This window comes from Danio rerio, chromosome 12 (assembly GCF_049306965.1).
Source record: "Danio rerio strain Tuebingen ecotype United States chromosome 12, GRCz12tu, whole genome shotgun sequence".
Taxonomy (NCBI): Eukaryota; Metazoa; Chordata; class Actinopteri; order Cypriniformes; family Danionidae; genus Danio; species Danio rerio.
This window is the reverse complement of record NC_133187.1, coordinates 37,760,269-37,787,898: the sequence shown is the minus strand read 5'-3', so window position 1 is coordinate 37,787,898 and position 27,630 is coordinate 37,760,269. Positions and strand designations below refer to the sequence as shown.

Sequence of the window (27,630 nt, the reverse complement as noted above, 5' to 3'; positions counted from 1 at the left end):
TATGTATGGATGCAGTCATCCAAGCTCATGGGAGTCATACACAATATTAATTCTTTTTCTACTGCAGCCTGACGTTGTATTATATACTGTACATTATTTCTGTGACTTGTCTAAGCGAAGTCAGACCTTATTGTCATAATTAAATAATTTAAAATCAAGGCATGATCTTGTTTTATTTTGGTAAAATAAGTGTAATCTATAGGCCTTCACCTTTCATATAAGCCACTTCTGATACCAAATGATCAACTAGAAGTCAAGGTATTATTTGTTGTTTCTAAAGCTTGGATAGGCGACTAGACTTTTGTCAGGTAGTATAGATGGAGCAGTAAATGAGCACATCCCAGAAATTTACATTTCATTACTCATCCAATAAATGAATATTTGATGTTGTCAATTATTCTTCCTCATTTTGATCCAAAACCTGCTGTTCCTTTAAAATTTACAGTCAAGTTATCATTATTAAACAGTCCTCAGTACATTTCCATTTCAATGTAATATTTCCTTTACAGTAATCCACAGGTGTCCTGAGATGGCTGGTGCTTTTTTTTTCTGTTGAACTCTCCTTTCATCTCTCTCCTTCTCCACATAGGAGATTAAGAAGCTAAAAGAGTTAATGAGTGCCACAGAGAAGGTCCGACGGGAAAAATGGATCAACGAGAAGACCAAAAAGATCAAGGAGATCACTGTAAAAGGTCAGCAGAGTTCAACAACAGACGTCAATCAGCACCAGCGCCCCATCTCTCTCAGTTTGGATCTAGATAACCACTCCCTTCAACAATATCCATTTCAACACAGCCTGTCTGTTTCGTTAAACCTGTTTCCAAAATCAGTCACGTTTATGATTTCTCTATGCCCTAAAGACAAGAATAAAATGCTGTTTTATTCAGCATTTAGTGCTGTTGTTAAATAGTGATACGTAAATAGGCAGACAGAATAGACTTTTGGTGGTTTTCTCTAATGAAGGGAGTATTTCCAAGGTGGTAAAACTGCAGATCACTTGAGTTATTTGTGTTTTATTAAATATTTATTAAATACATGCTTTGGTACATACTTTTGGGTAACTTTTTAGAATGAATCTCTAATTACAATTGAAACCACCAGCTATTGGGTGTCATAGGCCAATCTGGAGACTATGTACACTAGGCACCTAAGAAGAATTACAAATATAATTTTAAGTGACACTGCTCATCCCCTACACTCAGAATTTCAGCTCTTTCCTTCTGGTAACAGGTTTCTAGTATCAAGCTGTAGAACTAAACGATACAAAAATAATTTCATACCAGCAGCCATTAGGCATTTAAATAAAGGCATACACTAAAGCAGAGGTACAGTGCAACTGGAAAGTATTTATAGCGCTTCATTTTTTCCAGATTTTTATGTTACAGCCTTATTCCAAAATGGCTTAAATTAATGTATTTCCTCAAAATTCCACACACAATAACCCATAATGACAATGTGAAAAAAAGAGTTTTTTAAATTGCTGCAAATTTATTAAAAATAAAAAAGCTAAAAAAAATCACATGTACAGAAGTATTCACAACCTTTGTCGTGAAGCTCTTAATTGAGCTCAGGTACATTCTGTTTGCACTGATCATTCTTGAGATGTTTCAGCTGCTTAATTGGAGGTAACCTGTGGTAAATTCAGTTGATTAGACATGATTTGAAAAGGCTACAACTGTCTATATAAGGTCCCAGGGTTGACAGTGCATGTCAAAGCACAAACCAAGCATGAGGACAATTTAATTTTCTGTAGACCTCCGAGACAGGATTGTCTCGAGACACAAGGCTGGGGAAGGTTATAGAAAAATTTCTGCTGCTCTGAAAGTTCCAATGAGCACAGTGGCCTCTATCATCCGGAAGATGTGGAACCACCAGGACTCTTCCTAGAGCTGTCCTGATATCTTAGCTGAGTGATCGGATGAGAAGGGCCTTAGTCATGGAGGTGATCAATAACCTGATAGTCACTTTGTCTGAGCTCCAGCATTCTTCTGTGGAGAGAGGCTAACCTTACAGAAGGACAACCATCTGTGCAGCAATCCACCAATCAGGCTTGTATGGTAGATTGGCCAGACGGAAGCCACTCCCCATCTGGAAATTGGCAAAAGCAAAAGGACTCTCTGAAGAAGGACTCTCAGACCATAAAAAACACAATTCTCTGGTCTGATGAAACTAAAACAGAACTCTTTGGAGTGAATGCCAGGCGTTACATTTGGAGAAAATCAAGCAACGTTCATCACCAGGCTAATACCATCCCTACTGTGAAGCTTGGTGGTGGCAGCATCATGCTGTGGGGATGTTTTTCAGCAGCAGGAACTGTAAGACTAGTCAGGATAGAGGGAAAGATAAATGCAGCAATGTACAGAGACATCCTGAATGAAAACCTGCTTCAGAGTGCTTTTGATCTAAGACTGGGGCGATGGTTCATCTTCCAGCAAAACAATGACCCAAAGCACACCACCAAAATATCAATGGAGTGGCTTCACAACAACTCAGTGAATGTCCTTGAGTGGCCCACCCAGAGCCCAGACCTAAATCCTATTAAACATTTCTGGAGAGATCTGAAAAAGGGGGTACACTTTTGTTTCCCATGCAACCTGAAAGAGCTTAAGGGGTACTGCAAAGAGGAATGGGCTAAAATTCCCAAAGGCAGGTGTGCCAAGCTTGTGGCATCGTATTCAGAAAGACTTGAGGCTGTAATCACTGCCAAAGGTGCATCAACAAAGTATTGAGCAAATGCTGTGAATACTTATGTACATTTAATTTTTCAGTTTCATTTGCAACAATTTCAAAAAGTATTTTTTTTTCACATTGTCATTATGGGGTTTTGTATGTAGAATTTTGAGTGATTAAATGAATTTAATCAATTTTGAAATAAGGCTGTTTTATGACTTTATGTCCATTTGTTGTTACCATGTGATTTTTCTGTGGCGCTGATATGAAATGAGGAGTCTTGACTGCAAAGTTGCAAGCCAAATCTGCCTTGGGGTAAAAAAAATAAAGTAACCTAACTAGTTTTAAAGCTTCTAGACTTTTATCTTCAGGTATAGTTGACTTACCTCTTAACTTAATACTTGACTTCGCTATAAAATTGTGTGAAAATTTGTTGCGCATCACAAAAGAAGATATTTTGAAGAAGATGCTATTTTTTTAAATATTTAAAAAAATAAAAATTTTAATCTCTTTGTGTGTGCACTCAGGTCTAGAACCTGAAATTCAGAAGCTGATCTCCAAACACAAGCAGGAGCTGAAGAAGCTGAGAGTTCTTCATGAGGCAGAGCTCCTCCAGGCGGACGAGAGGGCTGCTCAACGCTACGTCAGACAGAGCGAGGAGTTACGGCAACAGCTGGAGAAAGAAAAAGATGAACAGTGCCAGAGAGAAAGAGAATTGGCTAAGCAGAGGTACACACACCCTTGCACATGCATATGTGTGGAGTGCAATGAATACTCAAATACACATCTGTTCATAAGAGATCTAACCAATGACTGGGATGTGCAGCCAAGACAATGTGTTCACAGATGTTAAAAAACACAAACACACTAGGAAAAAAAGGAAGGGAGACTGGAAAAAGTAATAGAGGAAACTGGCTAGACATGAGCTCAAAGCTAAATACTGCTTTTGAATATGAGGTATCAAAATAAGGAGTGCAAGAGGGCTATTTTTTATGTAAAGTTTTTTACGTCAGTATTATTTTTTCTTTCCTGTGTTGATGAATTTCATTTTAAATAGGATGTCAAAGGAATATTGAAGACTTGATCCATTTTCTTTAAATAGCAAGTGACTTTTACATTATATCTCTCAATGATTTGATACTAAGACTTTTTTTTACACAGTCTTCTCACACACACAAATATATATGACATCAGTTACCACATGTTCAGCTCCTAGAAGTATATAAAAATAATTATAAAAGCACAATAAACATGGTTTGTGACAGTTATGAAACAGCCAGAATGAAACAATAAAACACAGAGAGAAGTTTTGAATGCAGTTCATATACAGTATACGTATACAGTAGATACAGAAAGTATTTAGACCCCCCTTACATTTAAAAAAAATATTTAGAAAAATTTTAATTTCCTTTTTAAATAAATTTGCCAGAATGACAAAAATTTTGCAATTAAATTTTTTGTCAATATGGAGTATTTTGTGTACATTAATGAGGCAAAAAAATGGCTTAAATATAACAAAGAGTGAAAAATTTAAGGGAGTCTAAATACTTTCTGTACCCACTACAGCTGTGCGATTAATCGAAATCGAATTGCAATCGAATAGTAATAGTAAGATGCTGCGATATGAAATATATATATGTATATGTATTATTTAATTTCCTCAGCCCAGATAAAATGCATGACTGCCGTCTGTGTGATAGTCTTAGTAGCCAGTTGAGTGAGCACACTTTCGTTCTGCCCAATCAGAATTGTGCAACCAAACTATGCGGAATGATCGCAATAAAAAAACAAAACAAAAAGCAAGACGAGTGGGATGATGGCATTTGCCGGTTCTAAAGCATTAATAGACAAATTAATATCAAAGAAACACAAGACAGCAGTAATAAGGGAATATTTTGGTTCTAAAAAAACTGTGGGTCCTTCACTGGGCCTTTTCCCCTTAGCAAAGAAACTTTCCAAATCTTTCCTGTTTCCAAAATCTTTCCTGTTTCTTAGGCTGCATTTACACTACAGATCTTGATGGTCAATTCCATTTTTGTGACTGTATCTGATTTTTTTGATGAGCCACTTGCATCATGTTTTAAAAGTGACTCCTATCCGATTGTCAGCATTTACACAGCAAACGGCAAGTAAGCGGGGAAAAAAGAGCGGGCGTTGACTGACAACTGATAATAAAAAAGCGCCCTTTTCTCCGGTCCTGTATGTAATCTGTTTGCAGGGTTGTTTTACTATAGTGTATGACAGAAAAGTTCTCATTTGGCCATCTTCTTTTAATCTAGGTTTTAAACCAGTAGACATCCTAATGTAATGTCCATGACGTGATTTATGCATGTGATGTACTGTATTCAACAGTTTTATATTAGTTTTTATTGGTTATGAGGTGGGTATTACGCTCTCCTGCTCTCTCTAGCTCTCTCTCTCTCTAGTTAACATGCTTAAATGCTTGTGCTACATGACAATATAAAAGCATTTTTAGCCCTCGTGTATGAGATTTAAGGTTAGGGACTCTGCTGAAGTCTGTTCTTAAATGAAAGCATCAGAGTTGACATTATTCGTGTATGTGTTTAATGATGTGCTACACATTGACAGGTGAAAATCCAATCTACCGGCATACAGCAGACATGAGGGCACAGATCCGATTCATATCGAAAAAATTTCCACATGAACAAGGACTAAATCTGATTTGAGTAAATCGGAATCCATGTGATTTTTTTTTTTCCTGCTTACACATACACGGTCCATATCTGATCTGTGCCACATGAGAGAAAAAAAATCCGATATGAGTCACTTGAACCATGCAGTGTAAATGCAGCCTTATGCTGCGTTCACACCAGACGTAGAAAGAGCGTCAAGCGCAAGTGATTTACATGTTAAGTCAATGCAAACGCGCAAATAGACATTCTGCGGCGCGATACTCGCGAATGGTGCAATATGTGCGAATGGCGCGGCGCAAATTGAGCATTATGCACGTTTCGCGCGAATCGCTCAAGATCAAAAAACTGAAGTTAAGCGGACATTCACGCCGCGTTAACCAATCACGAGCTTGCTCTTGTCGGGGCATGATTGTCCGGGGGGAAATCCTCCAGCTGACACCGACAACAGTTTATCAAACTGGGCTCATCTTAGTCAGGAGCACCGCTGAAAGCCTCCATCATCTAAGTTAAGTTTCTGGAGGAGTTTATGAGCTCACAGAGCTGGATGCACCTCTGAAAGGGTCTAGTGGACTCAGACACGGCCCTAACCGTATCAACACTATTTTTTAGCCTTCATAAAGCACATAAACACTGCTATTTTCTTAATAAAATCCATGTTAGCCATTTAGCAACGAAGCTAGAGTCACCGAGCAGACAGAAGCCCTGCCCATCATGCGAATCCGCGCCTGTTCTGAAGTGAAATTGACGCTCGAATGAAGGGAGTAAACTCAAATGTTCACGTGGCTATTACGATTCTACGTCTAGTGTGAACACAGCATTACTCATTTTGCTGCTTGCGGATTAAATTTAGGCACTCAAGTGACCGAGATGTAAGCGAAAGAACACAGTCATTTTTCAGAATAAAAGATTCAGATAGATATTTTCCCCAAATCACACAGCCCTAGTGTGTATATATATATATATATATATATATATATATATATATATATATATATATATATATATATATATATATATATATATATATATATATATATATATATATATATATATATTAGTAATAGTAGTGGTTAGCACTGTCGCCTCAGCCAGAAGGTCGTTGGTTCAAGTTCAAGTGGGGCTCTGGTTTGCCCCCCAGTCCAAAGAAATTAACCTAATTGGTCAAAGTGTATGAGTGCCTGGATGAGAGTTTTAGGGTGTTTCCCAGTACTGGGTTGCAGCTGGAAGGGCATCCGCTGTTTAAAACATATGCTGGATAAGTTGGTGCTTCATTCCGCTGTGGCGACCCTTGATGAATAAAGGGACTAAGCCAAAGCAAAATGTATGAATTAAAGAAACACTGACCTCAAACTTTTTGAATGGTAGGCTATGGAATTCCTATTGAACTGTATGTACAGATTTTTCTCTTAAAGTTTGAAATTGTGATTAAAAAAACAAAAAAAAAAAAACAAGATGTGGGTTTTGAAAAGGCATGAATGTGAGCACACAACAACATCTGCATTTTTCTATGAACTGCTCCTTTGGTTGTTTTCTGTTTCCAGTGCTGTACTTGCACTTCTGTGGGAAATGGAGGCTCTTGTGCAACAGTCAGTGTAATTAAATAGGCCTTAATTAGTGTTTTGTGTGTGTGGCTTTATTGCAGAGATTTATGATAAGGCATATATTTTTCCTTCCACGTATCATGAGTTGCTTCATTTGGAACTGTTGTCTTACTCTATAACATTTTCTTGTCAGACTGGCGCATTGTTCATAAGCTTATAATAAAGTCATTATGGGTATTTTTGTGTGTTTGTGTTATTGTTGCCAGGATCGGTAGAAAATATACACAAACACACCACTTAAGTGAACATGAGCTTGTGTGGATGTTTATTGCTCAACATGTAATGCAGGTAGTATGGGGTTTTGACTAACAATATTGTGTACTTAAGTGACTAAATTAATTCCCATGCATTGAGTTTTGATGAGAAATGTTCACTGTAATTGAATGTACAACCGAGTAATTTTAATTTGTATCCCAGGTTTGAGAAGCAGCTGCAGGAAGAGGAGAACGTGCTGCAGCAGCAGAGGAGGCGTCTCTATAAAGAAGTGTCGGAGGAAAAAGAGCGTCTCACACAACTGGCAGCCAGGTCAGGTTTACAGGTCATTAAAGGTCACATGAGTATTACCTTTATCTATAACTACTATATCTTAACTTAAAATGGGATCATTTGATACTATACACTTCTTTTATATAGATGTGTATTTACATTATACTCGTATTTAAAAATATATGGATGTAATGTTATGTAATGTGGATGGATGTTACTTCTGTAATTATAATTTTCACTCTAACACTTCTTTTTAATCAATCCTTAACAGGTTTTCATACCAATAAATCTGCCTTAAATCTACTTCACTTGCAGAAGTGTTTTGTAATACAACGTGAACACAAATTAGTACATTGTAAAACAGTAGTTAAAGACATCTATAATGTTTCCATGGTTTATCTTTTGTCCAGTTTTTCAGTAAAATATCCAGTATCGTTAAATTACTAAATTTAATACATTACATTGTTAATGCATAGTTTAGATAATGTATTTTAAATCTTGGCTCAGTGGTTAGCACTGTCGCCTCACAGCAAGGTTGTTGGTTTGAGTCCCAGCTGGACTAGTTGGCATTACTTTGTGGAGTTTGCATGTTCCCTCCGTGTTGGCGTGGGATTCCTCCGGGTGCTCTGGTTTCCCCACAGTCCGAAGACATGCGCTATAGGTAAACTGGGTTAACAAAATGGGCCATAGTGTATGAGTGTGTGAATGCGAGAGTCTATGCGTGTTTCCCAGTACTGGGTTGCAGCTAGAAGGGCATCTCTGCGTAAAACATATGCCGGAATAGTCGACGGTTCATTCTGCTGTGCAATCCACTGATAAACCACTGAATCTTTTAGCAAATATCTTTAAAACTATCCAGATTTATGCCTATTTAAATAAATCATTTTGAAATTTTATGATCAAATGCTTTCCTAACTACTATTTTCTCAGCACTGTCATTTTTATTGTGTTATTGAAAAGTACACAACATATCTTTACACAACAGCTCAAAATATCAAATCAAGAAACAAATAATAATAAAAATCCAAAAAGCATAGAGGGCCAGGCTTTTTATAAACAGAGTGTCCGCTGGGTCTTAATGTCATAAATTCATTCATTTTCTTTTCGGCTTAGTTCCACTGATGTATTAATCTGAATGAACTGCAAACTTATCCAGCATATGTTTTACGAAGCGGATGCCCTTCCAGCTGCAACCCATCACTGGGAAACATCCATACACACTCATTCATACAGACAATTTAGCTAACTAATTCACCTATAGTGCATATGTTTGGACTGTGGGGGAAACCGGAGCACCCAGAGGAAACCCACACAAACACAGGCAGACTCCACACAGATATGTCAACTTACCCAGCCGGGGCTCGAACCAGCGACCTTGTTGCTGTGAGGCGATCGTGCTACCCACTGTGCCACAGTGACATCCATGTCTTAAATTTCAAAAACTAAAATTTAAGCCTTAAAAAGTCATAAATTCATTTTATTTTTAACATCTAATCACCAACAATACACCTCAACAAAACCTTATTTTTTATATTTAAGTTTTTTTGTTTTTTTTTATAGCGAAGAGATGCAATTCACAGAACTGTTAAACATTTTTAGAGAAAATTTCCCAATAAATTCCCCCATCATTGTCAGGGAAAGACAACTAAAAACAATTATATGATATTACCAGGCCATTAGAAAAAAAATCCTGTGTAAGTCTAAAATTTCATTCTTAATGTTCCTAAAATGGTCTTAAAAAGTCAAAATTTGACTTGATGAAACCTGCAGAAACTCTGTACAAATGACATTAATGCCTAAAATACAAAGACAAAGGAAAAAAATAAAACACAACAAAAAGAGGGAGATGGAATCATGATAGAAATCACATTATCACAAATTCATCTTAACGCCACTCACATCTGAGAATTTTTGGTCTTGCTTAAATGTCCCAACGAACTAAACTTTGGTTAGAAAATAATACAATGAAGTTCTAACTAAACTAGAATGTGTTTGTGTGTGATACAGGCAGCATGCAGAGCTGGAAGACTTAAGGAAGCAGCTGGAGGACAACAGCTCTTTGGCAGGAAGAGCATTAAGAGAAGAGCTGGAGAAGAGCAGGGATGAGCAGGAGAGACGTCATCAGGTAACACACTTCCACATCTAGTCATATTAAAACATACATGCAGATCAATAAAAAGATAAATCATTCCATCTTCATTGCACATACTGTTTGTCTTTTTTGCATCAAACACAAAAGGGGATGTTTAGCAGCATGTATTATCTGCTTCTTTGCAATACTTTGTGGTCATTTTTCACATGAAGCTTGAACAATCTGGCTGATCTCATGTATTGCATTCAAAAACAAAATAATACAGTTTAATTTATGCATAAAGGAAAGTGAATGATGACATATATGTACTTTTAATCAGATGTTGCAGCCACTCACACATCTTTTTATCTTTAAGTTCTGTATTTATCATTGATATTAGTAAGGCTAATTAATTAATAAAAAAAAAAAATTAAACGGTAAATTGCAAATAAATACTAATGACACTTGTTAGTGATATCGACAAATTGTATTCTGTAATGTTTTCGTGTTAATGATATCATGCAGTGCAGCGCTAATCTGATTTTTCCTTATGTTCATCATTCCTGGTCTAACCAACATCAGTCGTGTTTTGTTTTTGCCTGAGGCTCTCAGACCAGAACTCAAAGTACCTGTGTTTCGACTTGTGTACGTGTTTGATGGCACAGTGTTTGCAAAGGTCACACGAAACACCATGAGTTGAATTTGCATTCTTTCGGTTCTTTTAATTGAGTTTTTGTCTGTATTTTTCATTAGGTTGAAATAAAGGCCCTGAAGGAACGACTCGAAATTGAGAAACAGACATGGGAGGAAAATTATATGAAAAAAGAGGTGCGTGTGTTTTGTGTATGTGTTTTTGAGCTAAGATTATTTGGTGATATATTATTAGGCTTATTTTTTAAATGACTAATGTCAGTTAAGTGGGAAGCTGAAGCTTTAAAGGGAATGTGACATAGGATGAGGTATAATTTGCAGAACAAGAAGCAAGGCAAAACAGGAAAAGATGTAATTTGCAGAATGAGAAATAATATCTACTGAATTTCCCTAATTTGACTAATCTTAAAATACCATTCTAAAAAAACATTGTTGCGATTTATTTTAGCTTTACTTCATGATTTTTTTTTTTGAACTTGGAATTACTCATTTTTTGTTAAAAGAGTAATTTGAACTATCCCGTGAGTATTAGGACATTCTGATTTTATATTCATTGAGCAGTGCACGACTGAAAAGACTTTAATGAAATGCCTCCGGTGCTTAGACTGCAGCTCTGCACAAGACATTTCACCAGTGGAGAATTGGTCGGACCCATCTGAGCCTGATTCTCTCAAGGTTTTTTTTCCTTCACTTTCGCCAATTGGTGAGGTTTTTTCCTCGCCACTAGATTGCATGGTTCGGATTTTGTAGAGCTGCGCATCAATGGATTTGCTCTTCAATGTTTGGACTCTCAATAGTGATTATTAATTTTACACTGAACTGAGCTAAACTGAACTGAACTTAAACTTTAAAACTGAACTACACTGTTTCAATTTACTATGATCTTTTATGTGAAGCTGCTTCGACACAATCTACATTGTAAAAGCCCTATACAAATAAAGGTGAATTGAATTGAACTTAAATATTGTTTGATAAACTATAGCTTGAAGAATTGATATCTACTCTGCACTAAAAGGCAACACTGTACAATTTCACATATATATTTCAATATATTGTAACTAAAAAGTTGATTTTATTATCACTGTATTGTATATTTAAAAAGCTGGGCTGGGATATTTTTTTTTCTTCTTCTTCTTCTTTTATTAATTTTTGTAAGTTTTTGCATATCAGAATAATAATCCTGGAACTTATTTGACAAAAATACAGGGGGAAAAAACAAACATTCAAACAGTAATGTTTTGTTAAATTTTACTAGTCTAAAATGGTCATTATTTTGTAACAAGTGCAAATAACCACCATTGTGATTGGATAACATCTAACCTCGACTAATTAGCTGTTGCACAGGTTATCTGGTAATAAGTCATCTTTATAGGCCACCTATAATGAAAATCATCTTTTGTAAGCTGTTTGGACAGAACTGTGTGTAGGTATAGTGTGTCCACAGTCAAATTGGAGTAATATAAAAACAATAAGTCTCTTTTTATCTGACGTTAAAATGGATCCAAATTCCTCCTATTTTGAGGCCGACCACAATGTGATGTAGGAGTGCGGTTTCCCTGCCCACAGAATTGATTGACAGCCGCGTATTAACATGTCTCTGTAGTAACGCATATTATCGTATCCACAAGACAGGACTTGCGCAAAGCAACTGGGATTAAAAGATCTGTTCAGCTCTCTGTGATCATCTGCACCTCAACAATGAGTTTTACAAGTTTAAAAGAGAGCATGTTAATAATGAATTACACCGATTTTACTGTCTTTACTTCATCACCACAGCCTCAAGTCAGTACAATTCTAAAAGAAGATGCTTTAATCCCGGTTTGTGGACGTTAAATCAGGTTTATTTTGTACATTGACATACTGAATATCTATACAGCATTGGATAATAAGCTGTATACTTCAACATTTGCCATGCAAAAACAGTGCAAAGTTAACAAGTGCTGTGAGTGTGTGTGTGTGTGTGTCTGTCTGTCTGTGTGTGTGTGCATGCATGAATTTTGTAACAACATTGTGTTTGACTCATCATTGCAACTACACAACAAATACATCAAATAATCATTGGGAAAGTTCTTACTTCAGTATTTTTCACAAATGTTAGGTGACATCTGCTTCCTTCATGTCTGTCACTGTGCTGTTTATTTGACACAGCCGAGGTGGATATTTAAACACACTTTGACAGACATGTGAGAACGGTGGGCGGGCAGAACTAGCATTAAATGCACTGGTGACAAAATCTGCTTCATGGTTGTTCAGAGCAGAAATTCTAACATCCTAAAAGCTATAATAAATAATCTGATATGTGTTTTTAGCTGAAACAGAGACATTCTGGAGACACAAAAGACTTATATTAAATTTTGAAAAGGGGTAAAATAGGTGACCTACGTGTCATTTCCAACATCTCATGAGATCATACACAAGGAAAAAACTAAACATTTGAACAATAGCGTGTTGTTAAATTGAACTAGCCATAGTCATTATTTTGTAACTAGTCCAAATGACCTCCATTATGATTGGATAACATCTAACCTCATCTAATTAGCTGTTGCACAGGTTGGCTGGTAATAAGTCATCTTTAAAGGTGACAGCGGAGTGATTTGCTGTTTTGCCGGTTTAGTGTGTTAGTCCACCCCAGAGGTCAAAATAGTCACACATCTGTCAAACAAAGGCCATTAACAAATTCAGTGAAGGTAACAAAGTTAAAAAGTGATCTCATACTTGCATTTTGTCCCACAGGAAGCATGGCTGTTGAGTCGAGAGAGGGAGCTGAAAGAGGAAGTGCGTCGTGGAAGAGACAAAGAGATCGAACTGGCCATTCAGAGACTGGAGGTGGAGACCAGAGAGGCCAGAGAGGAGTGCGAGCGAGCAGCTGACAACCGGTGGGTTCTTCTTCCTGTTTATGTGTGAACTAGTGTGTCCGTGGAGAGATAGACAGCACAGGATGTTACAGATTGCCCACATGCATTTCAAGGCCAGTGTGGGTAATATGTGCAGGCGTTTAATTAAGACCAAAGACACTGTGCATCAGATTTCCCCACTGACTCATTTAATTTAGTTTACCTTAAATGTTGACCATAAGAAACAACATGAAAAAATACTGTAATAAAATACAATAGAATTGAACTAATAATACGTAAAATATAAAAGGCATGTATATGTGTTTAACAAATATATAAATAAATATTTGAAGTTTATTTGTTTTTATTTAGATTAAAATTATGCCTATTTTTAAAGCTCTAAATAGTGCAGTCCAGTTTTTGAATAATAATATCTTTGGACTTGTGGGGCAAACCGGAGCACCTGGAGGAAACTCACGCAAACACAGGGAGAACATACAAACTCCACACAGAAATGCCAACTGACACAGTCAATTTCGAAATTAAAACGAAGCCTATTTTTAAAGTTTTATTTGCATTGTCAATTGATTTCACAATTAAGTGCAAATGTGTACTACTCTACTGTGAAATGTCGAGTACTTTACTGGGCAATTTGGACATACTGTAGAGTGTGTGGCCATTTACATGTGAAGCTCATTCATTTAAAATAAGGCCATTTAACATATGGATCAATTGTTGGTTTTAATAGCTGAATGTAAAAACATTATGTGTGCAGGATGAAGCGCGTGAGGGAGAAATACGAAGCCGAGCTAAGGGATCTGGAGCGTTCGGAGCGGACATCGCTACAGAAACAGCAGGAGATGAGGGAGAAACACAGTGAGATGGAGGCCGAGCTTCTCCGACTGCAGTCTCTTTTACGACAGCGAGAGCAGGAGATAAGCGACCTCACCCAGGTAACCGTTGCCTACTGTCCCTCATTAAAGTCAATAGGTTACTTATAAACCAACAGACTATCTTGTAGGTTTCTTGGTAGAGAAGGAATAATAGGGATTCCATTTCCACGTAATGAATCCAGCTTCTTAATGATTATATTTAAGATCTTTGGTCTTTAAGATGAAAGGTCAGCGAGCAAATGTGCATCCACACCAATACACTGATTAATCATCCCATCGTCCTTCTTTAGATGCAAACTGTTAACCTCACAATTAGCAGTAGTAGATTTACCAGTTGTAACTTTAAAATAACAATTTGCTTATCTGACTTGTATGGTTATGTTGGTTGTGGTGTTAAAAAAAAAAAATTCAAAACTGAAGAGGAGTACTGCAACATTTGTGTAAATCTTACGGCTCATATATTATTCTCTCATGCAGTTGCAGATTAATCTTTTTGACTGTAGGACTTCTCATTCTGCTGAGAACAATTTTGTATTTCTTTGGGTCAGTTAAGCATCTGAGTTTGCAGTATTTTTCCTTGTCCCTTACTGTAAAACATTTTGATCTGTCTGAATCGGGAAAGACCCATGCTCACTTCAAAAAACTAACAGAGCAGACAAAAATGAGCTGATCAGTTCACGCTTAAGCAGTTTTTGGATTTAATATCAGTAAAGGAAAACAGAATAACATGTTTACGTGATCATTTTCAATCTATTTAGTATAATCAGGTGCATGTAAATGCACTTTTAAATTATTATTACATGTTATTGAGTAAACAAAGGAAGGCACAGTGGTTGCTGGTTCACATCCCAGCTGGACTTGCAGGCCTTTCTGTGTGGAGTTAGTGTGGATAAATTAAATGGGCTGTAGTGTGTGTGACCTAGGCCCCGTTTACACTAGTGCGTTTTAGTTTTAAAATGGAGTTTTTGAATTAAAACTATCCGCGTCCACACTAACGTTTCACCCAGCATTTCTGAACAGCTCTCCGTCCACACCAAAATGCTGAAAACGCACATCCCATGACCACACACACTCTTGGGCAAGCGCTGCAGCCTATCTACCTAGATGAGAGCTGTGCTAGTCGGACTGCTCATAAAGCATCTCTCGCTGGATCTAATCTCACTATATTTATTAAACTTGATATTTCAATCATCTTGTTGTCTTTATCTAATAACATATTCCCCGACTTTGGTCATTGGAATCTAGCCAGGGTGATGTGAATGAAGTTATAAAGTACACTGTTCCCTTTTAAGATTTACCCGTGTCCTCGGTAGTCTGTTTTCCATATCAAACTGAGGAGGGGAAAACTGCAGCCTTGATCAAACTTGCGAAGTCTGAACTTACAAGGAGAGGATGCAGGACTGAACTGTGTGTGTTAGGCTACTTAATATTGAGGAAAAGCCCCAATCAAATAGGCGAATGTCGGCAGCCCCACCTCTGTTAACAGATGTCTCCGTTTTCCCCCATCCACACTGAGACAGAGCAGCAGCGTTTTAGAATGAAAACGGCCTCTCCAGCGTTTTCAAAACGATCAAATTTGGGCACTCGAAAACTCAGGCGCAGTGTGGACGGTTGGCGTAACCACAGCCAAACTTTTTGTGTAAACGGGGCCTTAGATGGGTTATGGCAGTATGGGTATCCACCCATAAAACATATGCCATAGTACTTGGCGGTTCATTCTGCTGTAATGAACCCTTATAAAAAAGCAGGAATTAAGCAGAAGGAGAATGAGTGAGATTGTATTGATTAAAAAGACAAATTCAAGTAAGCTCTGAATAAATACATATTTTCAGTCAGGATCACTTTCGTAATATACATCTATTCGTCATATTTCGTCATATACTTTTATGTTTAGAAATGTGTTGGAAAAATCTTCTTTCTTTAATAAGAAATTGAGGAAATTGAAATTTTTTCCTCAATTTCTTATTAAAGAAAGAAGATTTTTCAAACACATTTCTAAACATAAAAGTTTTAATAACTCATTTCTAATAGCTGATTTATTTTATCTTTGCCATGATGACAGTAAATAATATTTTACTAGATATTTTTCAAGATATTAGTATTCAGCTTAAAGTGACATTTAAAAGCCTAATTTCAAGAGTTCACACTTAGCCAATGATCTATCAAAGCTTGTTTGGCATGCTGTCCCGGGAGAGAGCCCCGAGCTCAAGGGATCCTCGAGCCCGGGGCTCCCCCCCGTTCGCAGAGCTGGAGGGGAGCCTGAGCTCGGTGGATCTCAGAACTCCCCGACTGCGATAGCTAAGGGAACATCTGAGAAGGGGCTAGAGCATGCGTGGTTCTTGAGCGTGATGTATGTCTTTAGATGGTGGGAGGAAACCGGAGAGCCCGGGGAAAACCCACGCGAACACGGGGAGAACATACAAACTCCTCACAGAAACTCCCACCGGCTAGGCGAAACTAGGCCAGTGGTGTTCTTGCTGTGAGGCTCTCAGTGCTAACCACTGGGCCACCGTGCCGCCCAATCAAATGTCAAGGAGGAGAATGGGGAGGAAGGGGGGTTTCTTCCAAACGAAGATAATGTGGACTGGAAACTGCGGTTCTTTATAGTAGCTTAAGGCTCATATGATTGGAAGATAATGATTAGCTAATACGAGACCAGCCGTGATAAATCATAAGCACGTGATCCTCTCGAAATTAGTTTATAAACAAACTTCACTTGGCACGTTAGGGTAATTATGCAAATCATTGTATAATGATGGTATTGTTCTAGAGACAACTGATCAAATATTGCTTAAGGGAGCTTATACTAATATTGACCTTAAAATGTTTTTTTTTTTTTTCTTAAAACTGCTTTTATTCTATCCAAAATAAAACACAAAAGACTTTCTCCAGAAGAAAATATATTATATGCACCACTGTGAAAAATTCTTTGCTCTGTTAAACATCGTTTGGGAAATATTTGACCGAAAAAAACATTCACAGGGCTAATAATTTTGACTTAACGTCATATTAACTGTGTATTTTAATATATTAACTGGGCAAAACAGCAAGTCAAACTCCATGGGGTAACTGAGCAGAAATCATGCACAAACAATTGCATTTATTATGAGTTCATGTAAATGATAGTCATGAGGCTGATTAGCATATACTTAGGCTAATAACTTTTACCAGATACAAGGTATGAGCTAGGAGGAGTTGGGCATGGTGGAGGGGGTTTACTGAACAGAGCACTAAAGAGAGACCGGATGTATAGTTAAAAATAGATCACTGTGAGAGATGTCAGAACCAGATTGGTAAACGTCATGAACAGATGCAAGGTAGACTGACGTGTCCTGCCTGAACTAATGCGATGCTCGATAGTCATTCATAGTTATTTCAAATTGGACTTAATAAAAAATATTGAAGTGAAGAACTGCTCAGAAAGATTTAGGTAGTGAATTATTTAAGCCAAAACAACATCAAAAATGTTTAAAAAAGACGTGTGATAAACGTTTTGACTTTTGATCCTTTGCGCTTGAAGTTACACCTGACTGTAAATGTCAGTGTGTGAAACTACTGAAAATAGATCACCTATTACAGACTGCAGTTAGATAAGGTGTCCAGGATAACAGTGCTTGACACACAAGGCCGGTCGTTTCACTCTTCAGCTAGAGGGGTGATTTTCACACAAGTATCAGTGTCATATTTTACTACAAAATTACTAGAATTTTATGAAAAATAAAGAAATAAATGGTTATAATCTAGTCCAGCAATTATTTAAAAAAAGATTCAAATAAGAATGCAAGTAAAAAAGTAAAAAAGTGAAAGAGTAAAAATGCTTAATGTACAATTTCTGTGTGTATTATTTTGTGTTTGTTTATTTTATTTTATTTTAAAGTTAATTTATTAACCCTCAGGCCTTTGAAGATGTCCTTGGTGACCAATCATGGTCAATGGTCTCCCATTTAGAGATTAAAAATAAACAATCGAACAGTTCCTAATTAATCCCCACGGCTTCTTTAGACAGACAAATTCCCCCACAATTCCAAAGACATGCGGTACAGGTGAATTTTGTTAGCTAAAATTGTCTGCAGTACATGTTTGTGTATGAATGTTTCCCTGTAATGCTTTGCAATTGGAAGGGCATCCTCTGCGTGAAACATATGCTTGAAAAGTTGGCGGTTCATTCCGCTTTGGCAACCCCAGATTAATAAATAGACTAAGCTGAAAAAATGAATGAATGAGTCAGTTGACGGTTCATTCCACTGTAGCAACCCCAGATTAATAAAGGGACTAAGCTGAATAGAAAAGAAATAAATGAATATTATTAAGTGTAATCCACTGAACAGTCCTTGGCAAACAATTCACAGTGTAGCACAAGCTTCTAGTAGCTTGATGACTTATTGTAAGACCGAGTGTGAATTCGGACGCCAGTTCATTTATCAGATTGGAGTCATTCCTGCATTTTGGCAAAAATCCACATCCTCATCCTCTTGTCACCTCACATCTGAGTCACAAAAATGGGTCACCATTGACTTGTAATATATGAATTACAAAGTACCACAGATTTAGCAGACATAATCTTTAATGTTATACTGAAGAAAAAAAAAAACATGTTTAATCTCTTTAACTGACTTGTTTTTTTTTTTTTTAACTGGATTTCCCGTCTTCTTCCTTCATCATGCTCTATCTTTGTCTTTTTTCATGGTATGGCGACAGGCCCGTGATAAGTTATCAGAAGAGCGTCGCAGCCTGTCAGAAGTCATCAGACAGGAGTTTGCAGAGCGGCTTATAGAGCTGGAGGAAGAGAACAGGAGGATGAAAATGGAGGTCTCGGAAGCCAAAGCTCGACTTCGCTTAGAAGTAGAGCGAGTGACCAGAGAAAAGGAAGAAGAGCTTGCAGAAGTACATCAGAGGTCAGTGGCAGAGAGTAATGTTCTTTTCGTTTCCTGTTTGGACATGCAACAGCAGTAGGCAATTGATTACCTATTGTTTTTGTGAATTTTACTGATCTCTTACTTTTATAGAGTGAAGTCAGCTATATTGAAGAAGGAAGAGACTGTGAACAACCTGCGGAAGCAACATGAGGTATATTTTGTGCCTGTTATAACAAATAAAATGCCTTTTAAGATCTATTTACAAATAACTCAAAATTGAATGTATATTTGATGTATTTGCAACTCATTTGTGTTTTTCTTCTGTCTTTCAGGCGGCAGTGAAGAGAGCAGATCATCTTGAGTCATTGCTGGAGCAGCAGAGAAAACAGCTGTTAGGGAAATGAATGACAAGTTAGGGCATTGAACCCCCTAGAGATCCCTTCCCTTCTGTCATACCGTCCTCTTGCACAAAGAAAGCTTTTCTTTATTTGTTTTTTTTTTTTTACGTTTCTTTTGGTTGTTTGGATTCTGGATGGACGTTTTGGTTCCACCAGACCTCTCATCCATAAAGGCAGCCTTTGTCATTCCCATGGGAACAAGGCAAGAAATAAGAGAGGAATTTAATCTTCTCCATGACTCCTGGAGAGGCTTTTGTGTTGTCTCTCTTGCACGGATATGACCAAATTGCAGACTCTTTTCAGCCACCGCTTTCACACAGCTAATCAAACGAACAGTAATTAAAATTGAAACACAATTTCCTTACTAGAGTTTAGATCTAGTGTATTGTTGAATCTTACAGACTCGTGAAAATGTGCATATTTCACCCCCGTACTCAGAAAATATCAATCAGAATTTGCTCCCACATTAAGTGGCCTTAACTACTATGTATTTGCATCAAAATATAAGGACAATGTACTTAATTTGTTCATAATGTGTTGCAGAACACTTCAGGTGCTCTTTGGGTCAGGTTTGCTGTTAGGTTTTGGGGTGGGTCAAGGTGTAAGGAACAGTCAAGAGTAATTACACATATTATTACATATGTACATACATAAGTACAATGTAAAACATTTGTAAATTAAAACTAATAATAATATTTAAAATGAATCATCAATCAGTGTAAATAAATGTTAGTTAGGGCTACTTGATGTAAAGTGGGTCCCAGAATTTTACTTTAGTTTTGAAAAACAAGACAGACCACAGCAAATTAAAGTGACAGTTCCCCCAAAAATGAAGATTTATTATCAATTTACTTGCTTGCAATTTCAAATATTTATGAGTTTTGTTTTTCTGTTGAACACAAAGAAAATACGTTGACAGATATTTGAAATCAAAGCCATTGAAAGTGAATACCTGCAACATTCTTCAGATTCCTTCTTTTGTGTTCAACAGAAGAAAAAGATTAGCCTCAAACAAAAAAACAACTTTGGCTCATTCTGAAAACATAGACCTATATACATTTCTGGAGATCATGAATTATGTAGGCAGAGCTACGTATTGCTGCATTTCATCTTTAAAAGGAATGGCGCCGTTCCTTTTCACGCTTACCAGCTGACTGCTTACCTCCGTATGGTCGGCTTTTCCGTTGTTACCAGTTTGTCCGCTAGCTCGACATGTACGTTGGCAGACTTGAGAAGCAGATCGGAGTTGACTGCGACAACAGGGTTTGATTCCGGTGAAAAACGGTTCCAGAAAGCGTAAGACAAAAACAAAAGCTAAAAAATAGAATAGACAATAAATAACAGGGTGAGAATGTGGTAAAATCTGAAAACGTGGTTAAAATCAGGGGGCTTTTCTTTTTCTGGATTGCTTTTTAAAACACTGTGGTTGGGTTTAGGAAAGAGGGTGAGCGGGTCAATCCGTGCGTTAAAACAGCAGGCGCGAATGACACTCCCAAGAGATATTTGAGATCTGAAAAAGCGTACAAAAAAAAAACGCAAAAAATGTAGATTCTGCAACGTTTTTTTCTCTCTCTCCAGATATGTATACAGGGGTATGTTTTCTGAATGAGTCTGGGTTGCAAAAAAAACACTATATTGCAGAAATGTATTATTTAAGTTGTAAAGTATTTATACAACATGAATTTATGTTTAATTTATGCTTGTGTTATTGCCCTTTTCACTCTTAATATAGTAAAAAAAAAAAAAACTCTGAGTAAAATCACACTCAAAAACTTTCTAAAGTAGGTTAATGACAGTTCCCATTGTGTTAATGTGATGAATCACCATGGAAAATGTGACAATGCAAAATAGCAGTTCTTACATTTGATTATTTGAAAATGGGTGTAAAATCTGCACGCCTTTGTGAGTTTCACCCAAGAAACTGGAAAGCCCCATTTCGCCGGGCACAAAGGCATGCACAGTAAACTGTTCCAGATGTTTCTGTAACCTCATGCCGTCTCCCCGTCTCTCCTCCACACTGGAATATAGGGAAATGGGTGGAGATTACAGTGGACAGGAGACAAGGGAGGAGAAGTTGGCTTTGAAATGGAGCAGAGAAGTTAACCCTTTGTATTAAAGAGAGGAGCCTAATCCCCCATCAACACAAACATCCCCACTCCCCACTCCTTTTGTTGTTGAATACAGATGCCTTTTGTCCCGGTGCCTCACAGGGCTGTTTCTAAATTACAGGAGATGTCCCAGAAGCCCCCAGGAAACCCAAACATGCTCACACAGAGCCCTCGGTGAAGCCCAGCTCTAGTTCAGATGTCAGGGAGTGATGGCAGCGCAGCTAGAAGAGAGAGAGAGTTTTAGAAGGTATGTTGGCAGTAAAGCAGTAGATGGACAAGATAAGTATAGAGTGTCTCTTTAGGTAGACTGTAGATTGAGCGGCTCTCATGGTACGTTGATGTTCATGGTGAGATGAGATTGAAGTTGAGATGGATGTAGAAAGTTGGGTAGATGAATAAAAAATGAAAATTCAGATGGATAGATATTTAAGAGCTGTGTGTACTGTATTATGGGACAGCAGAGCTGGGTTCAATAAAAAAGCGACTATTGTTTGCTGAATATGGTGTTCCTGAATCAACATTGTCTTAAAGTGGCAGAAAAACAGGGAGGGAAACGGCAGGGAGTTTCACAATAGGGTATATGCAGAGCTAGTGTTTCTTCCCATACAGCTAACAGTCCAGTGAACGGGTAATGTGACTTTTCAATTATATACAGTTTCTTTTACAGTATAGATGTTGTAATGTAATTAAACTATAATCAGTTAAATAGACCTCAGTGTTCAGTTAGTTATTGAAGCGTAAACCGAGATGAAAAGCCGTTTACTCGCAGGCATCAACGGGCAAGCCCAGAAACACCATTGGAAATATTGGAGTAAAATAAATTTAAATATTTTAAAGACATGGCATAGAAAAATATAATTTAATGCAGTGTTTCTTGTACATTCTGAGACCCACTTTATAGCGTGTATCTTTTAGGCGGTGAAGATTGTTGATTTTTAAAGAAAACAGACCTTAAACATGCTGATTTTGTAACGGAATACAGTTCACTGGAAGCGTTTGACCAAGGTTACTGACAAATTAAAAGTCTTTCTGCATGCGTCTGCATATACCCTATTGTTTTTAAGGACTATTAGCCATGGAAATAAATCAGATTTGACAGTAAATAAATATATGTGTAAGTATAAGTATACGTATATGTGACACAGTTTTAGAGTAAATGGTGCAGTTGTTACAGTAATAACTGCCGTATGGATTCAGACTTAACTGAAAATTAAAATATAATAAAAAATAAAAGCAAATTAAAGGAACTAAATTACTACAACTTCCAAATGAAGCTGTAAAATGTATTTTTTAAAAGTTGAACGAGAACATTTATTAAAATAGTAATAGTATTTTATTGAAATAAAACAACAATACTGCTTCAAGCCATATAGGAATGTCTGATTTTTGAGCAAACTATTATTATTTTATTTCATTTCCAATCATATTTTTAAAAAGTTGTCTGTAATTTATTAGACTGAATAATAGAAAATAAAAAGATCATTCAAATTTCATGAAAATGTATTGGAAGATAAAAACACAGTGCATCCTGGATTTTACGGTGTTTTATTGGTTAGTTTTAGGACTTACCACATTCTTATCAATCTTTCATTTGTAAATGATTGCTCATTTGAAAATTAAATATTTACACAAATGTCATCCGGTTACTAACGCAAAATATTGATTCAGGAACGCTTATTTCTTGGTTAAATGATATCTCTCGTGATGCTTGACAAATAGACTGTGTTACGTGATCAGCATCCTTGTTGAATCAGATTTGAGAGATAAGTTTTCCATGTTGTATGCCAAGTTTAGGTTTAGAAACAAGGGTTAAGGGCTTCTACGTCATACCGTTTACCCATTTTCCCCCTCAGGATACATTATAAGCAGGGTTAGGTTTGTTGTAGAAATTTTTGACCAAAAATGTTGCTCCAGAATCTACACAAACTTGTAAAACGCAGCATGACTGAGTACATTCTGCAGTTTAAAATAAAGCTAAATGCATTCCCATCATTTTTGGCTTTCACAATGTAAACCAAGCATTTGAACCCAAGAGAGGAACGGAAACAAATGGCTTTCAGCTGGAGTTGAGGTTGCAGGATAGGGGGAGGTGCTTTAAAGCTTCCCAAACTCTCTATTGTTATGAGGTCTTATCTTTTTCCATTTTCCAACAAAACATTTACATCAATTGTATCCCTGTTTTATAAGTGGAAAAATTGCATCACATGCCAAAAAACCATGTTAAGCCTGTTGGGGAGTTTAGCCTGGCTGTTAAATTTTAGGTCCTCCATTCAAAGAGAACATCCTTAAACTTTGATTTATGTGCCAAATTAAATCGCTTATCAGAAGTTGATAAGATCAACTTCCCACCACTTTTTATGTAGCATTTTTTGCTTGATGGATTTTATTGGTCAGATTCTTCCTGTTGTGCGAGCGGTTTAGTGAGTAAAGCCGTGCTGAAAAGGTCAGAGTGAAAAGTGCCTCATTCCTGTTCTCTAATGAGTGGATCAGGTGTCTCGTTTTAGTACAGAGAGAGGGATGCCAGAGTGTCCTCGCTGGAGTATAGAGCTCTGTTATGGTAAAAACTGTGGCGCAATTTCGTGAGTCACCTGTTGGCATCACACTTAAATGTGCGTAGGTGCATCCGAGGTCAGTTGGATGCAGTTTTTTAGAACCGCCCGCTGGGAGGTTCAACACATTACAGCATTCTGAGAATGTTTCAAATGCATTTCATGAAGGTTAGAAGTTCATTTTGGCAGCAGATGCAGGTCCTTGGCTGTCTTTCTGTCTTCGAATGGCAGTGTGCTTGGCATGGCCGGTGTGTGTCAGTGGTGCTTGTGCCAATAAGCCATTCTTTTGTGAGTGTAGTGTTTAATATCCAAGCGCCGGTCGCCATTTTACTGGCCTGTGGTCTGAAGAAAACATGACTTTTATTATATTATATTTTACCCTTAAATGTTACCCTCTTTAAGTTTTGTTGTTGCATGTTTTTAAGTAAATGAAATGTGCCCTTTAACGTGTAGCTCTTACTTTGATTCTTCCTGTGTTTTGACCAAGTTTAATAGTTGATTTCCAACAGAGATGAAAAGAATCTTTGACTTTGTCCGTATGAAAATAAATCTTGAAAATGAGTTTGTTGACTTCCTTTGATTTTCCCCCCCCCTCTGCAATACCCAGCAATTACTGTACATAATCACACACATTCTCCACAGTCCGTTCCCTGAGAGTCTCAGGTTTAACTTCAGATCACATTCAGATCTGTATTTTTTTTTATTCAGGTCTTTTGGTCATGTTTTTAAAGCTGTTGATTCAACTTGTTCAGGAATCAATGGTGGAATAAACTTTCAGATTTTCAGCATTGCAATCTAAAATTAACATAATTGAATTGCACTTACATGTTTTTTTAACTGTTCTGTATTTAAACTCTAGACTAAAGATTAATCGTAGAGCTGAGCGATTATTGGAAAAGTAATCTAAATCGACATTTAGAAGCTATAATCGATCTAATTTTTCCAAGTCAATTTTGTTTTGACCCCGCTCTGTTAAGGCTGATTTATACTTCTGCATCAAACACACATAGTCCAGCGCAGCCTTCGGACGATTTCGGTCTACACATCTTATGTTTGCACTACATAGTGACGATGATTGGAAGCTGCGCCAGAGATGCTTTGAGATGGCATATTTTCTATTACAATAAAATTATTTAAATTAAAATATTTGTTTAAAATATTATTTACAGGATATACAAGAGTTGTTTTATTTAGAGGAGATGCTGCTTATTTTCTAATTTTAGCAATATTTTCTACACTGAAAATAATTTATTTCCAAAAGTGCAAGTTATTCATTTTCACTTTTTTATATAAAAAAAAGGGACTGTTGGTTTTAGGCAGTGTGTGTTTTAGTTTCAGTTGTTCAACATTGATGTCAAATAAATAATGATAGATAGTAGATAGTGTGTGTTTCCTTCAATTGTTTTAAAATCATGTAATGCATGTAAAGAAAAATCTCACCTGTAATATGTGAGCTTATTTTACGCACAAATCTTGTCAGTGAACTCTAAGGGCAAAAAAAATAATAAAATAAACAAATAAATAAAATCATTGTTCATTCATTGTAATCGAGTTAAAATGTTCAATTAATCGAGATTTTAATTTTAAGCAAATCGTCCAGCCCTAACCAATCGTCAAAACATTTTATGCAATATATTTTCATAGGTATAAATGTACAGGTATTTTTATGAGCTCATGAAATTATGGTTATACATTTAACAATAATTTTTCACAACACAGGTCCACTTAAAACATAAAACTTGAAATAAAACATACAGTTGAAGTCAGAATTATTAACCCCCCTTTGATTTATTATTTTATTTTATTTATTTATGTAATTTTTATATATTTCCCAAAAGATGTTAAACAGAACAGGAAAATTTTTACAGTATGTCAGAATTTTTTTTTTCTGCTGGAGAAAGTCTTATTTGTTTTATTTTGGCTAGAATAAAAGCAGTTTTTAATTTTTTAAAAACCATTTTAAGGTCAAAATTATTTGCCCCTTCTACAGAACAAACCATCATTATACAATAACTTGCCTAATTACTCTATTCTGTCTAGTTAACCTAATCAACCTAGTTAAGCCGTTAAATGTCACTTTTAGCTGTATAGAAGTGTCTTGAAAAATATCTAGTCAAATATTGTTTGCTGTCATCATGGCAAAGATAAAATAAATCAGTTATTAGAGATGAGTTATTAAAACTATTATGTTTAGAAATGTGTTGAAAAAAATCTTCTTTTTATTAAACAGAAATTAGGGGAAAAATAAACAAGGGGCTAATAATTTTACTATATAAAAAGGTGTACCTAAAGTAGGCGCATTAGCTTATACTATGAACATATTTTCTCTTTAAAAAGGTTTTATGCTCAGCAAGGATGCATTCATGTGATTTATTACAGTAAAATGTTTTGTGATTTGTTATTGTTATAACTGTAATTATTTTAAAACAATTTTAAGTACATATTAATGTTTTCTATTTTAATATATTTAAAAATGTTATTCAGCGATGTGACACCAGTTTTCAGCAGCCCTTACTACAGTCAGTGGCGAATTTAGGCCTGGGCAATGTGGGCGATAGTGCAGGTTGTGGTTTGTAAAGTAAATGTAAAAAAACAAAACAAATGCAGTATGAGTAAGAATGAGAGAAAGTTTGGGTCAGAAATTATGTGCAAGGTGAATTTTCCAGCAAACGAATGTGACTTGTTTTCATAATAAACATTTAAACATAACTCATGCAGAAACAAGCATGTTATTCCAATTAAACACCTGCACTGCTCTTGTTTTCTCCCATTTCGAATTACTTTTACTTTCTCTTTTGAATCCTCCTCTGAATACCAGCGTTTGCTCAATAACAAAGTGTTAATCTGTTAGTCACGCTCTTCTGCTGGAAAATTCACCCTATCATTTCTGACCCAAACCTTTTCGCATTCTTATTCATACTGCATTTGTTTTTTTCATTTACTAACCATAACTTACACTATTCTTATGTACTTCACAATGCATCTACTGTAGGAAGGGATGTCCAGATCAGCTCACATGATCTGAAATCGAGCCTATCATGTGGTTTCAAACTCGATCAAAATTGGACATTACCTCCCGATCAGTCAGAATTATTAGCCCCCCTTTGATTTATTGTTTCTTTTTTTATTTATTTATTTATATGTTTCACAGAGCAAGCACATTTTCACAGTATGTCTGATAATATTTTTTCTACTGGAGAAAGTCTTATTTGTTTTATTTTGGCTAGAATAAAAGCAGGTTTTAATTTTTTATAAATCATTTTAAGGTCAAAATTATTAGCCCCTTTAAGCTATACTTTTTTTGATAGTCTACAGAACAAACCATCATTATACAAGGTGAATTCAATTTTAAAAAGGAAGATCCTGGATCTGTTTCTTCGCTCTTCTTTATTCTTTTTTTATGTGTTATAGAAGTATCGGATCGGGTTTCGGTATCGGTAGATACTCAAAATCAAATGACTTGGACTCAAGGGCAAAAAAACCTGATCAGGACATCCCTACATCTAAGCCCTCATCTGACCAACTGTTTAACCTTTCTTTAACCAGGCCCATTAAATCCGTAAGTCACATTTGACTGCTGGATAATTCGCCCTGCACAATTCTGACTCAAATTTCTCTTATTCTCTGTCATACTGCATTTGTTTTTTCTATTTATTAACCACAACTTACACTATAATTGCTTACTTCATAATGCATCTAAGCCCTCATCTGACCAACCGTTTACCCTTTCTCTAACCAGGGCCCTGATGAGGAGGGGCCGCGGTGTGGGAAAGTGTTGAGATAACTGGCTTGTATGTAAATGAAGCAGCTGCAAGTAGTATGATAAAGCAGAATATCTGAACACGGGCTGCCTTCAGCA

At 36.5% G+C, this 27,630-nt stretch overlaps 2 protein-coding genes across 9 annotated transcripts in view; both read left to right on the top strand.

The window, feature by feature from the left end:
* cep131 (centrosomal protein 131) overlaps window positions 1-24,332 on the top strand; it is a 49,943-nt gene extending 25,611 nt beyond the window's left edge. For 3 of the 8 annotated variants that reach the window (XM_073917720.1, XM_073917718.1, XM_073917719.1), the window contains 10 exons: window positions 590-692; window positions 3,198-3,399; window positions 7,343-7,450; window positions 9,419-9,536; window positions 10,236-10,310; window positions 12,867-13,009; window positions 13,743-13,920; window positions 18,559-18,755; window positions 18,867-18,927; window positions 19,049-20,156. In XM_073917720.1, the coding sequence (XP_073773821.1) occupies window positions 590-692; window positions 3,198-3,399; window positions 7,343-7,450; window positions 9,419-9,536; window positions 10,236-10,310; window positions 12,867-13,009; window positions 13,743-13,920; window positions 18,559-18,755; window positions 18,867-18,927; window positions 19,049-19,120 (1,257 nt within the window). In that variant the 3' untranslated portion in view covers window positions 19,121-20,156. 8 annotated transcript variants of the gene reach the window in all.
* The window catches only part of st6galnac (ST6 (alpha-N-acetyl-neuraminyl-2,3-beta-galactosyl-1,3)-N-acetylgalactosaminide alpha-2,6-sialyltransferase), a 27,070-nt gene continuing 20,851 nt past the window's right edge, over window positions 21,412-27,630 (top strand). Inside the window, exon 1 of the mRNA XM_073918762.1 lies at window positions 21,412-21,469. The gene's annotated coding sequence lies outside the window, so the exon portion shown is untranslated. The remainder of the gene's footprint in view (window positions 21,470-27,630) is intronic.